The 14,818-nt window shown below is 45.3% G+C and overlaps 1 protein-coding gene across 5 annotated transcripts; it reads left to right on the forward strand.

Annotated features, from left to right (window-relative positions):
• The first annotated feature begins 394 nt into the window (after positions 1–394).
• LOC119159558 (uncharacterized) lies at positions 395–13,799 on the forward strand. 5 transcript variants are annotated; one of them, XM_075891528.1, is made up of 7 exons: positions 395–640; positions 1,204–1,316; positions 1,735–1,786; positions 3,103–3,180; positions 5,864–5,944; positions 11,514–11,560; positions 11,673–13,799. In XM_075891528.1, exons 1-6 carry the CDS (start codon positions 451–453, stop codon positions 11,558–11,560), a joined length of 561 nt encoding a protein of 186 aa, XP_075747643.1. In that variant the 5' UTR covers positions 395–450; the 3' UTR covers positions 11,673–13,799. The 5 variants fall into 5 exon arrangements, with proteins under 5 accessions (XP_075747643.1, XP_075747642.1, XP_075747645.1 ...); XM_075891527.1 differs by having other exon boundaries at positions 11,784–13,799; XM_075891530.1 differs by lacking the exon at positions 5,864–5,944.
• Positions 13,800–14,818: the final 1,019 nt, after the last annotated feature.

Below are 14,818 nucleotides of genomic sequence, written 5' to 3' on the forward strand. Positions count from 1 at the left end.
ATATAGATAGCTTTATTATTTGCTCACGTTCTCCACATAATTGCAAGCCATGTGATATATTGGCTTGAATTTTAAGAGCGTAGGGTGTGCGCGAAAAGGCGACCGCATGAAAGCGATCCAACTTCTTCAGCTCTGCTTTTTAGGCGCTCCCGTCCCTTTTTGTAGCCCGAATATCTTGCACCGTGTGTGTCATATCCTGCGATTTTTGTACATGTTTGCTTTGATTTCTTTTCTCCACAGTGCGCCGCGCGCTGATCATCGCCGATAAGACGGCAAAGAACGATTCAATGACGTAACGGCGCCAGCAGATGCGGCTGCAACAGCACATGCGCGAATATCAGAGAATCTCAGTTAAGAAAATGTTACACGTGGCCTACCCCCCTTCGTTCTTCATTCGCTGCCGGTGGCGCTGCCTATTTTCTGGACTGCAGTTCACTGGCGCCATGTGGGATGACTTGCTTCAGGCACGGAAGGTGCGATAGTCGTAATACGCACAAGTCATGTTTCAACCTCTCTTTTGCGTGTGTGTGTGTGTGGACTTTACCTGTTGACTTTACTTTAACTTATGAATCTCAGCACCACAAACAACGTCACCTGATGTTGGAGGACCGCTGGGAGCTTCGCCTTCGGCATCAAATTGGTGAGCTACCTATCATGACAGGGCGGCTAGGTGTTCGGGCGTTGTTCGCCGAAAATCTCTCGCTGTAGATTCACAGTACAACCGAAGTTTAAGTTTGCGTGGAACTTTAGCGAGCGGGTTCTTTCAATAGTGCCACCGCGGGTCTACCTCCCTGAAGCACACAGCAGGCTCTCGCGGTTAGCATAAGTAACTTAGTTGGGCGTTTGTCAACGGGAGAAGCACCCGACCCGGAATTCCCGTGGCTTGACTGCAGCCATCATTTCGTGCCAGTATTGTTGCTGGTGCGTAATGTGGTTTTCGTCGGTCGCAACGCGGCTTCCAGGTGCTTGAAGTACACTCGCATTCGTTCACTCGCCCATTCTAGCTGGGTTTTTTTTTCAACGGTTTATGTGATTCCTTTGCAGATGCCGATTCATTGAACTCTTTATTTTGCTGCTGGAACATGGCTGCTAGATAAGTGCGCATGAATCAACTGTGGTTTCACGCTCAAACATTATTCGTGAGGCTGCATTTATATTTTTTTACGCGTACTTATCTCCTAACATGTTTCGATTTCGTTTCAGGAGCACTGATGCAGTACAAATACGTACCGATAAACCCCGTGCCACTCCTGAGTATATTCCGCTACACCACCGACGGTGTCTTCACGGTGGTCTTGCTACCAGCATTGCGTCAAGTAAGCATGACTCTTGTATTTCCGTGAGTGCAACAGTGAGCAAAGGACCGCCTTGCTTCAAGCTTTGTTAGTGGGAGCCGTCGTTCTGTTAAACGTTACCTTGTCCGAAGGTGTCGAGGTGCTCACAATGCACCGCATAGTGACTTGACGTCTTACTCGTCGCTTTCATAATCCCGGAGTCGGAAACTTGGGCTTTTCGGTGGCCGCGACTATGTTGGGCGCGTGCATTTCGTTGATAGCATTTCGGTTTCTGGGTGCCGCTCATTGCCTTGCATCCGCGTGCGCCTCATGGTAGCTAGTTTGTTACTGAAGGTTGCTTGGTACTTCTTAAAATACGTTAATTTGCCTGTTTATTTTGTGCTGGTCTCTTATCGTACTTTAAAAATACCCGTTACTTTCAATCTGTTTACTGACGCAGGTGCACAGCCGAAGTAACACAATGGTGGCCGTGGTCGATTATGCTGTAAACGGTATATTCTCGTGCAATGTCTACATTCAACGGGTTTTTCTTATGTTGGAATGAGATTTTCTACAGGGTTGTGCACATACGTTAACAACAATTTAAGAACCTAGGTCAAAAATGTCTCTTCCTCTAAATTTACGGCTCTAACGTGTCGCTGTTAGTGCGAGTCTAATTAATTTGTTCTACTCTATGTTGTGGTTAACATAGAAAAACAAACCCAGAAATTTCTACTTTCTTTCGTAGCAAGAGTCTCGTATTGGTAGACTGGGTATCTTATGCTAGTATACGAGGGATTATTGGTCAGCTGCCAGTTCGCGAAACATCACGCGTGCTTCGTGTTGCCAACAGACAGCAAGTTTTCCACAGCTGCGTCGTAGCTATCAGCGATGCTGACTAACGCTACCAGGTTTGTATGCATATGTCTATTGCATAAAGCAGACAAGAGGATGCTTTTCACTGTATTTCGCTTGATATAACATCAGACGCATTATTTGAAGGCCGCGGGTTTGATCCCTGCTAGGTGCGAGTTCTTTTCGTCCACTTTTTTTTCAAGATTTACACCAGTCATTAGGAATAACACCCACTACGCTTGCTATGTCACTTGTGAGTTAGTTCTAATGTTGTGACTAACAAAAAGGAGCCTTTAAGGTTGGCCTTTCTGTTCATTTTTGACGAGTTTTTATTCAACACTTTTTCCGCACGAATCGTGACAAACTGTCTGGGAAGAGGAAAATTGTATTATAGTTTTCATGAGATTGAATAATACATTCCAGGAAACACATTGGGTTAATTTATTTAGGTGTAGTGATTACTTTTAATGAGTGATTTTTTTCATTACTGTGCTGTCCGTCATCATTTCTTTTTACATAAATCATATATTCAAGGTTTGTGTGCGATATGTTTCGGTTGTATGCATTTAAAGCAAGCAAGTCATACCTTTGTCATTGTCGTTAGAATGTGACTCGCCTGTGGAGCCGTAGAATAACGCCGTGCATTCACTGGTGTGATTGGCTGCAGTCTTAAGCAGCAAATAAGGAATAAGTAAAGACGGGGATGTAAAAAAAAAATTTCGTTGGGCAGTATTGCAATCGGCATTGGTGTCTTGACTCCTCATGTCAGTGTGTGTGTGTGTGTGTGTGTGTGTGTGTGTGTGTGTGTGTGTGTGTGTGTCTGTGTGTGTGTGTGTAGTTTTTAACTATCATATATACAAGCTCTTTTATCATGGTCTCTTTGTAACTAGACCCAATAATCAGAAAAACACCACTTGCGTCCGAGTGTGTACGTTGACTCGAGGGATTAATAAGCTCATTCACTTTTCCCCAGGTGCTTTGTCTTCACAACACACCATGAGCCACTTCAGTAGAAGATCGCCTGGTGAGCGTCCTCGCGGAAATTCATCGAGTAAGCACTTTCTCATATCTCCGCGAGTCGTTCGGAATACACAAAAAAATACTGCTTCTAGCTGATTTAATATCTGCCATGGTCGTCTCAAAATGTTGCCATAGTCATGCCGAAGTATGACCGTATACCCAACACCCACCATAGCGACTTGGCAACTGTAGAGTTGCGCTCGTACGAGCGAATAGCGTGGGTGTTGTTGTTATAATTGCAGCATTGGCAGGTGAATATATTTTTTTATGAAAGAACTCGTGTGTTCTGACGTAGACAGCACTTTAAGAAACCCTAACTCTTCGAAACTTTTAGGTAGTCGGTAAATGCCTGAGCGCATATAACTATAAGCTGTTGGTTAATACTGGAACAGAGAGTATTCAAGTGACATTATTAGATCGATAGACAAGGCGCTGACTGTCTATAGTTTGACATATAGTTGCTGACTGTCTATAGTTTGACTGTCTATAGTTTGACAGCTTTGTGTCTAGCACTACTTGCTTCTGTTTTCAGTAACTACACTTGATTGACTTAATCACGCCCAAGTTTGGCACTAGTGCTCTTTCTTGGCTGAAGGCTAGTACAGAAATAATGTGGTTACTAACCAGGAAGGCTTCCATAGTGTTGAAGTGTACCAAGGCTGAGCATTGGGTTAATTGATGTAGAATGGTTATAGCGCTTTACAGCGTATGGAACGAGGACGAGCATAGAGTAGACAGAAAGCTCTGAACTTGCAGCTGTTTATTTTTCTGCCACAGCAATATATATTGAGCGTATCGCAAGAAAGAGAAGACAAGCTACATAAAATTAGTCAAGGGAACAGCAACCAATTATTGGTATCGCAAGTTTTGCCAAAAAATTATCTTTGTGAATTTTTCTAAACTTTGTTAGACAGAATATTAATGAGAATTGACAATTATGCCAAGTAGAGAATAAGGAATGGTATTAGAAGTAATTTTAATCTAGTTGTGAGGAAAGAAAAGGTGGACGAATAGATAACTTGCCGTGGGCAGGTACCAAACCAGCGACATTTGAATAACTCGTCCGTTGCTCTGAGCAACCATGGCGGCTATCCCGCCGCCCACTTTATGGAGTATGTCATCATCGTCGTCGTTGTCGTCGTAGTCTACGTCCACTGCAGGACAAACGCCTACAGTGGGGTATGTCTGTGTAGTTAAACATGGGAGCTTGTCAATACGATCTGTTGTCATTGAGGTGAATGTGGAACTCTCATTTGCCCGTTGGCGTCACGTAGCGCGCGATGTTACGGGCTGGCTGCTGACCAATGATCCCTCGCGTACTTCCTGAAGGCATTAAGTCTGTCAGAACAAGACCCCTGGTATTGAATGAAAAAGGGTAAATTTAAGGGTGTGTTCTCATAGTTAGACGATAATGAGAACTGACAAATATATGACGAATCATATAGGGGATATTATTAGGTTTCTTAATGAACGTCTTTAGGAACAGAGGTACAATGTACGTAAGGTTATCAGTAGGTATTTAGGTATTGTCAGGATCGTGGGTGCTGGCCTTTTTTCGATCAAACACGTGAGCTCGCAAGAAACAAAAATACGACAGTTCGCGGAATCATAGCCCAAGAAATCTTGAAACGTTAATAAGTGTACATCAGTGTAGCTTCGTTTGCTCTTGCGAGCCAGCCTGTAATTGCATTTCGGTGTTTGCATCGACTTCAACAAGAACATCATGGGCATGCCTCAATCAGTGATTTGGGTATTGCTATTTTTATTTCCCTCTTATTTACTTGTGTGCTCGTCCGTAATGTTTCTTTTTGTTTGCATCAATTTGTCAATGCTAAATTTTATTCCAAGATTTCGTGGTCAAATTATATATTTTAGAGCATTTTAAGGTTAGAATTACCTAAGCCTTCTGCTAAGGCGTGTTTTATGTTCGCTACGTTTGGTCTGAGAATGTAAATCCCCAAAAAATTATCTAATTAAACCTAGTTGTTTTTCCCTCTTTTTCTTACCATTACAATCGGAAACGTAGCATTACCTGCTGCTGCCAACGTGCAAAAGGCACAAGACATTCAATGAATTCTTCGCTTTTAGTTTCGTACCTTGCATTGTCCGTTGTAACGTTGGGAAATAACTATGATCAATGTAGCAGTTTTCTACGGAAGGTTTTATTAAATTCCGCGTTTTTTTTTAGTTTGTGTGCCAAAGCAGATTAAACTATTACTTGCTTTTCTCACGTAGGCGCACGTGGCCTCCACCTTGGTCAGATTCTCTGACCTTATCCAGATCTCTGCAGCACTGTTTAAAGTATGTTCATATTGCACTTTGACATTTTTCGGCTACTGGCTCTTTCCTCTAAATGACGTCGTAAGACTAGAAAAACGGGACATACATGTCCAGCCCTCTTTAACGTTGCCTTTCCAGCACTAAGGCGTCATTCATACCGTGCCTTCAGTGTGCGCTTGGGTCTTTTAATAAATACTCCATCCATTTAGGTCGCATGATTCAGTGTTCTTCATTATTTAATTCCATCGAGTGAATGAGGCGTATTAAGAACACCGCGTCTTGCACAATGCTCATGCACAATGGCGCAGGTCCCCTACACAATTGTATATGACTCCTCGCCTGATGCCGCTCTACACCGGTTCGCGTAAATGGCGAAGCATTCGTCTTGCCACGTGAACTGTCCAAAGTAACGAGCTATTCCTGTGCCGTTTCAGCTTGTCCATTTGCACTCCTGGCGAAAGTAGATTCAGCATCCTTGCGGATTTCAATGTGTTACCTCCGGCGTGGTACTTCTCGTAAGTACGACATATACGTGGTGCAATGCATGTACAGACTCGGGTCACTGTTAAAACGCTCGAAATATCCTTTCTTATTGCTGGCCTCCTAACTGCAAGTGGATGGGGAAACGTTGAACGTATGATTTACTAGTTATCGGAAAGAGTGAGCTGTCAACCACCAGTAGCCTTATGCAAATCTATACCCCTGTTTTTTTGCAAGAAAATGTAAACTACACATGCTTTGCGAACAAGCGTTCCCTTTGAAAGAGCAGCCGTGTCTGTACAATGCTCACGGATTCAAATGAGAAGTTTTCAATAAGACTGCTGTGCATATTCGCTTGCAATAACCATGTCAAGCCATGGCAAATTTGTTCTCTTTACAATGTGTTGGCTCTTATCAGAGCCAACATTGTGAGAATCGCATCATATGACGCAAATTTACACAGATGGTTCAAAATAGTAGACGCAAAGACGACGGACAAAAAGACACACACAGGGCGCCTTCGTATTCGAATCTAGTGTAGTGGGGAAGAGGGAGAGAGACAGTATCTGGTTGGAGCACCTGAAAGACGACTACGACGAAGAGCCGAGCTCGTGACAGTGACTGGCGCCTCTTGAACCAGGCAGTTGGTTTTATTCAATAAACCCCCTTATAATTTGGTGGAAGTGCTGGGTAGTCTTCGAAGCTGGAACTACGAAGTCGCACCTTACCTGCAGTGCCAGCAATGCCGGAAGAACCCTTCACCCAAGGTACCTCGCAAGTTCCCGCCTCTACATGTCCCGGCGTGTGGCCACTGCGTCACCCACCGATCTTCAGCAGCACTGACGGCCAAGACGTTGAAGAGTGGCTGGCTACTTACCACAAGGTGAGCGCAGCGAACAAGTGGGACGATGCGGCTAAGCTGACCTATGTAAGCTTTTACTTGTCCGGCGTCGCTAGTCTCTGGTTGCGCAATCACGAAGCCGACAGTGACAGCTGGGATTAATTCAAGGCCTCCTTTTCGCAAGTCTTCGACCGCCCTGCTGTGCGAAAACTCCGCGCAGAACGACTTCGTGAGCGCGCTCAACAGCCAGGAGAGACCTTTACCAGCTACATTGAAGACGTTGTTGACTTGTGCAAGCGGGTAAACCCAGCGATGCTCGAAGCCGACAAAATCAAACAAATCCTCAAGGGCATATGCGATGACGCATTTCAAATGTCAGCCAAGGACCCAGAAACCATTGCCGAACTCGTCAGCATGTGCCAGAGTTTTGACGAATTGCACAAGCAACGCGCCCAAACACGGCGCTCTCTGGAACAATGTGATTCGATCGCGGCCTTCACTCTTGGAGACCAGAACGACATGTTGGCTCGCATAAAGCAGTTCGTGCGTGAGGAGGTCGCTCGGCAGCTCTCCATTTTATCAAGCGCGCCCGAGCCAGAACAAACGCATCCTTTGGCCCCAGATCATCTGGCCCCGGCCATAAGGCACGTTATACAAGATGAGGTAGCGGACGCTTTGCCTTTCGCTCGTTCACCACCCCTGGAGGCCGCACCCTTGACGTATGCGCAAGTCGTTGCAGCCAGAGCACCTCGACAGCCCACTTATGCTACCTCACCGATCCCTGTTCGGTCATCACCAGTTCCGTTCAGCCGGCCGATTGCAGCGTTTCCGAATCTGTGGCGCACCGCAGACAACTGCCCGATTTGCTATTCTTGCGGTTACACAGTACATGTGGCTCGCTTGTGCTGCCTCCGCCCTCTCGTTCAGAGCGACACCATGCAAAGATCGTCGCACGACTCTCGGCGCTTTATCAACACGGCACGTCAACAAGGATCCTCTTCACCCGACAGCCCTCCATCAGTCAGTCACCGATCTCCATCTCCCCGACGTCGCTCCCTGTCGCCTATGCGCCGTCGACCCGGCCCTTCAGACGCGGAAAACTAGATGCAGCAGTTCCGGAGGCAAGAAACGCGTAGTCGTCGAAAGAATCAAGTCCTCGCATTTCTCCGACAAACCTCATCGACGTTTCTGTGGATGGTTACCGTACCCTTGCGCTTGTGTAGACTGGTGCTGCTGTTTCAGTGATTGATTTAAAACTTTGCCGCCTGCTTCGGAAGGTTACCACGACGCCAAAGGGATTGTCCCTCCGTACTGCCAGTGCTCACCATATTCGACCATCAGCTGCCTGTACCGCCCACGTTCTCATCCAAGATGTTTTGTATACCGTTGAATTTCCGTTTTGTATACCGTTTTGTATACCGTTGAACACCGATGCAGATGCTTTTTCTCGTTCGCCCCTTCCTTCAGCCGTTGCACCTGTCTCCTTCGCCGAAGCTACCATCGGCAGCATCGATACCACTGACATGCCTTCCGAACAACGCAAGGACCCTTGGATAGCCTCGCTCATCGACGTTCTCTCCTTGTCTTCGGTGACACCACGCCAGCGTCTACCTCGTGCACTACATCGGCAAATTCCCCATTATGCAATACGGGATGCCATGTTGTACCGTCGCAACTATCAGCCGGATGGTAGGAAATGGCTTCTCGTTATACCTCGCCATTCGCTCTCCAACAAGTGCGCGTACTTCCACGCAGACCCTCAAAACGCGCACGCTGGCGTTTTGAAAACATACGACCGGCTTCGTCAGCAATTTTTCTGGCGTGGAATGTACTCGTACATTCGCAAGTACATACGCTCCTGCACTGAGTGTCAGCGAGGGAAAACAACTTGTTATGCCTCTGGTGAATTACAACCATTGCCATGTCCAGCTCGGCCATTTGACAGAATGGGCATCGACCTCTACGGCCCACTACCTTGTACTCCTGCGGGAAATCACTGGATTATTGTGGCCGTTGACCACCTAACCCGTTACGCTGAAACCACCGCTTTGCCAGTCGCTGCTGCTCGTGATGTCGCCTTGTTCGTCTTGCGTAGCTTTGTCCTTCGCCATGGCGCGCCACGTGAGCTGCCTAGCGACTGTGGGCGTGCGTTTCTATCGCAAGTCGCCCAGGCGCTTCTCAGTGAGTGAAATATTATTCATCGCACCACTACAAGCTATCACCCACAGACAAACGGTTTGACAGAGCGCTTTAACCACACGCTCGGTGATATGCTTTCTATGTACATATCCTCCGGCCATTCTAATTGGGACTTGGTGCTCCCTTTCGTGACGTATGCTTATAATACGGCCACGCAAGCAACTACTGGGTTTTCTCCTTTTTTTCTACTGTACGGATGTGAGCCCTCTTCTACGATTGACACGATACTTACTTACCGCCCAGATGCCTCAGAATACCGCCCAGCCTCCGAACTTGTTCAGTGTGCCGAAGAGTGCCGCCAATTAGCACGTTCATTTACGTCCGTCGCACAAGGTCTCCAAAAAGAACGACTCTACCAAGACAAGCCTGCTCACAGCTTCCCCGTAGGCTCATTTGTATGGTATTCGGTTCCATTCCAGTCCCCCGGCCTCTCCCGAAAGTTTTCACCCAAGTACAATGGTCCGTACCGCATCGTTCAATGCACGTCACCGGTCAACTACGTCGTCGAACCAGTGACACCTGCCGATGACAGACGATGCCATGGTCGTGAGACAGTCCACATCAGCCGCTTAAAACCTTACTATGATCCCCTTGTGCTTGCTTTGCCGTGAGTTGCCAGGATGGCTCCTCTTCACCACCGGGGCAAATGTAGTGGGGAAGAGGGAAAGAGACAGTATCTAGTTGGAGCACCTGAAAGACGACTACGACGAAGAGCTGAGCTCGTGACAGTGACTGACGCCTCTTGAACCAGGCAGTTGGTTTTATTCAATAAACCCCCTTATACTAGATTTTCGCTTGATTTTCATTGCGCCTAATATTTCGAAACATTCTTGGTGCCGCTTTCACGCCGTGAAGTTTGAGCAACCTACCTATTGACGTGCGCAGTTCTCCCCTTCAGAGGGCGAAAGGAGGAGGTGCCCAGTCGTAATAATTGTGGAAAGCATGTGCGTTTGTCACGAGAAAGGTATTTATGTGCTTGCATATCTGCACCCGCTGTCCCATGTATGTCTACCCGCTGTACCCTTGAGATAGTGTGAGTCTGGTGAAAGATTCCTCGATAAGATGGGCACGTATCAATAAAAATTCCTAAGTGGTTTTGTTAGGCAAGGGTACACTGTGTCCTGTGTGATTCCCTAGCAAATAAAAAAGGCTCCTCGAGTCAGCTGCCATAACTTATCGTAGAGTGACAGCCCCCGAAATGGTGGGAAAAACATTGAAGCTGATTTTTCAGATTTGAGTTATAGGAAAAGTCTGCCGGGATCGCGTATTAGCTGATGAATATCTGACGAATATGCCAGATTGAACGACGCTCCTACTATTTACCATGTGCGACACCTATTGCATTCAAAGCACCTTCCTTTCTGGAAGCCCTTGCAACGTGGTAATCGTGTTGACAGTGGCTAATCTATGCCCAAGAGACTAATTTCAAGAATTTTAATATGTACTGATGAGATCGAATCAATTCTTTAACAGACCTAGTCTACCTATTTTACTGGCCGTTTTTTGACATTTGCACTAACTAGTTTAGTGCTTCGCACTGCTCCAGCAATTATACTGCTGCGCACATGTGATCAAGTCGCATGCTGATTCATGCTTTTTTTCTGTAGATGAGATTCCAAAGGCTTCATGTGTTCGCCACTATGATTGAACTTAGCTTTTGATGGGTGCAATATCTTATGCGAAAAACATTTATCTAGCAATTTAACCACATAACTATGTTGTCGAAGTTGAGCACATTGCTGCACCTAGAGACGTGCTTATAGGACATGGACTCTGACGCGGAACTTAATATGAATTGTCAAGTTGAGCAAGTTGAGAGTTTCAAAAGGCTGAAAATACTTACTGTTGCCAAAGACATTTCGCTTTGAGTAGTGTCCGCTGTGAACTTGATTGATGTGTACCTTACCAAATGAAGGAACAGACAACTAAGCCAAGGAAAGCATAGGTGAAGTTGTTTGCTCTATCGCAGAATGATTTTTTTAAATTAAAAGGAATTAAAGTCGATGAAAATTCACCCATTCCATCTTTGGGATTTGACCCCACAATATTCAAAGTACACGCCTAACGCTGTGCCAATAGAAGGTGCATGAGTGTCCCCGTTGACTTGGGTGCCTGTCCATGTAATCCCTAGAAGTTTTAGCCAGCGCCACTTGTGGGCAAGGTGACGTGTGGAACATTTTCGCTCAGAATAGTTTGCTCAAGATGGCTTATTACTACTAAAACCCCGTATGCTAGCCTAAACTGATAACTCTGCCATATGGCGAGCTTCCCGCTTCGAATGAACAAAAGGTGAATTGTTTTCATAGGTTCATTACTTTGTTATAGGCAATCAAATAAATTGAACAATCAGCCCAAGGAAAGCATAGAAGACATTGTAGTCTTTATCTTTAGTTGTAACTATCAAGTGAATAGGGGCAGCCATCGCCGAGTAACGGTGACAACTGCTTCGTTTAGTTTCTACTTTAATGAGAAAGATGAGAATCAGAGTGCGCATGTCCCTTTTTGTCCGTGGTATACGAACCCCCAAGTTCCGCATATAACGTCCAATTCTCTACCACTTACAGAAAAAAAGGCCATTCCTTCATCCATTCCTGGGCATCTGGAATTCTAGGTAAGCAGAAACTCAAGATCGTCTCAAATATTGTGTTCCCCGTGATCTTGCGTTACCATGTGCACATAATGTATCCACAACACCTCAACAAGAATTCTTGGCGTTCTTACAGCTTCTCGACCTTCACTATCATCCAGTGAATTATCTGTGCAAACCTATTGCCATGCCATCCATTCGTCCACAAAGAGTCGTCTTCGGGTTCCTGCTTCTTGCTTGCTTTCAGGGGAATGCGTCATGCAGCACAATCCACTGACGTGACCTGCCCGTCTGCCTTCACTCCTTTAAAGGACTCCCTTCTGTGTTGGTGCTCATCACCACACTGTGACCAATGGCGGATGAAAACTGGGCGACAGACTGTATCTCCCCTTGCCCCTGCGGGACATGCCAGCATTCTCTGAATCCTCGCCGGGGTCTGTGGAATGATGTGAAACATCCTCACATCGGTGTACGTCAGTGTTGTTGTACGGTGCTGTTCCAAGGTCAATCTCAAAGCTTCCAGATGTCACACCTCTAAATGTTATGCTGTTCGGCTGCCATACAGAAATTCTAGTGTTTCTAACGACTGCCATACTGTTATAGACCCATATTGTTAAATTGCACAAGCGTAATGTTTGGTGCATCGTTTTGCCATTCTTGTATTTCGAAATCATACACGAGTGCAGTGAAATTGCTCAACCTATTTGCAAGTTTTTTTATACATGATAGACGAAGTGTTTCACATTGCGGCATGTAGTGGCATATTGATGCTCTTTTGCTTCTAACTGCATAGAAAGCTAGGCAACTTGGCTAAATCCATCTAATCAGTGTTACCGGGAGGCTCCCTTCTTGCGTCATGCGTTCGCATGTGTTCGTTGCGGATCTTACGCTCTTCCATTTCACCCATTCACTACTGAACTCGGTGCTCCTTTAGCGCGGTCTTGAGGTTACTCTGCGGACGTGCTCGGCAGGTTCTAGTTTGTTCAATGAACAGTGTCAGCTGAAGCATCCTCACGAGTGGGTAATAGACTTCATATCTCTGAAATCTGTTTTCTTCTTTTATCCTGCTTAGAGAGTGTCAGCCGCATTCGCATATGGTCCGTTGCTAACACTTGGTCACCTTGTTATGGTCCACGAGCTTCACCCAACAACCTATTAAATCCTTCAGTCTGTTTCTGCTTGTATTGACTTTCAACTCGGCAGTGTGCTTTGCAACCTTTGGTCTTGCTTTGGCGTGCCGGTAAATATGTAAGAGCATCAATATGCCAAAAAGAGCACAATGCGACTGGAGGGTATGTGGGGCCGGGTCATAATCATGATAAACGAAAAGAATTCCCACTATTGTGTTACTGTGTACTTCTATATGTTTTTGTAGAAAACAAGTACGCGGGCCCGAGGTCAATAAGCACCATGGGGTGCTTATGTACTTTTAGGGGGTCTTGGGTTTTAGATTGTGGGTCGTGTCCCTACCAGTAGTACCTTGCAGTAGTAGACGCTTCAAGTTTTGAGAATTGCTTACTAGATGGCGCTGTGTATATGTCCTTGTATGTAACATCACTAGATGGCGTTAATGGTTCCTGTATATTTGACGATTTCGTATAGTTTACGGATGGACGCTTCACCCCACTCATCATTCGTTCCGTGAATATGCTGTGTATTTTGGGAGAGTGGGGGGTTTTCTCCGGAGAAGTTCCAGAATGTTTATTGACAATCAGGGGATAAGTACGCGCCGCTTAATGAACTTTGGTTGTCTTGAAGGGGGCATGTCTTTGCCAGCAAGAATTTAGGATGTTTTAGGTTGCTGGCGGATCTAACCTTGCGGAAATTGCAGGTCATTGCCCCACCCAGTTGGTTTCTTTCTAACTATAGATGTCCACCATTGTTTGTGTAATAAAGATAAATGCGGCGAATACATTTTCTTAACCCTGTTCATCAATATGTAGTCGGGTACTACTCGAGAGGACAGCATGAGCTCCGCCCAGATAAGTACGTCCTGCTCATTCACTGTGTGGCGTTCTCTAAAAAAAGTCGCCAGTTCTTGAGTTGTTGACATCCGGAGTATATACTTATTAGTGCTGACTTGCGTGCTATCTTTTTTGTGGAAGGAATGCCGTTGACTTGAATCAGTCAGTCGAGTAGAGGGCAACGATATATCTAATGTCCTTATTAGTGAAGCATCTTGAATTTCACAAGTATTGAGCATTGTGTTTAATTTGTTGCTGCTCTCCATATTCGAATTTAATAAATGGGAAGCAACAGAAGACATTGTACGTGTACTTTCAGGCGTCTACCATTTCAGTACTTTTTCCTACCTATGACTAATGCGTATGGTTGCTTACATATGGCTTGTTCGATTTAGAGCATGTAACAGTATGCAATATATACATTCTAATTGATAGTACCAGCACCCAACGTCTATTCCCAGTAAAGCGAGTTCCCATTAAGCTTCCATATCAGTCCTGACCAAGTGCAGGTTTCTGAACAAATTTTTTGTCTAGGGGCTTGAGCTGTGGTGTTCGTTTAAATTTGTTCAAAATTTTGTGGCTACTGCTATAAATAAAAATAAAATGTAGATTTTATGTTAGGTTTTCTTCACGTTCGCTGATGCCGAGCCAGTAGAATGCTTCTATGCTTCCTTGACTGATAAGTCAAGCCTGATGGCACACACAACTTGCTCTGCCACTCATTCATAAAATAGTTTTCTAAACATCACAAGCACATATGCAATATGCTCGGAAGATGGAAATACCAACAAAGAAGATAATGGCTTCAAAATATGAATATTCAACACTGCATGTTGGCGGAGTTGTTTCGACAAATGGTCTTACCTTCATGGAGAAGGGAGCGGCGGGGTATTACAAGACTGCTTGCGAAATGTCAGTTTAGGCAAACTATTTTTTTGTAATATATACCCCCTCGTGCGGAAATGTTCGTTCTTTCACCTGTTGTTCCCAGAATTAATTGTGCACGTTTCATGGCCGAGCTTACAACTTAACATGCAGATGCAATCTCGCCATTTTTTATATCTCTGCCATTATGAAGTCTGGTATCCAACAACGATTGCTTGTAAAGCAGTCAAAAAAGACACCTGTTCTTCGACTGGGCGTACCAAAATACTCAGATTTTGCGGTCCATGTTTCATGTCACGCAGCTCTTTCATACCTGCTGAAACTATCGAACTGAGCACCTTTATGTTTAGAGCAAAGTTGATGTTGGTTCAGATATTCCTAAGGATCTCGTGTTCGTAAGGGTACACCGTTATTAGTGTTTAGAGTAGCTGCG

This window comes from Rhipicephalus microplus, chromosome 1 (genome assembly GCF_043290135.1).
Source record: "Rhipicephalus microplus isolate Deutch F79 chromosome 1, USDA_Rmic, whole genome shotgun sequence".
Lineage (NCBI taxonomy): Eukaryota > Metazoa > Arthropoda > Arachnida > Ixodida > Ixodidae > Rhipicephalus > Rhipicephalus microplus.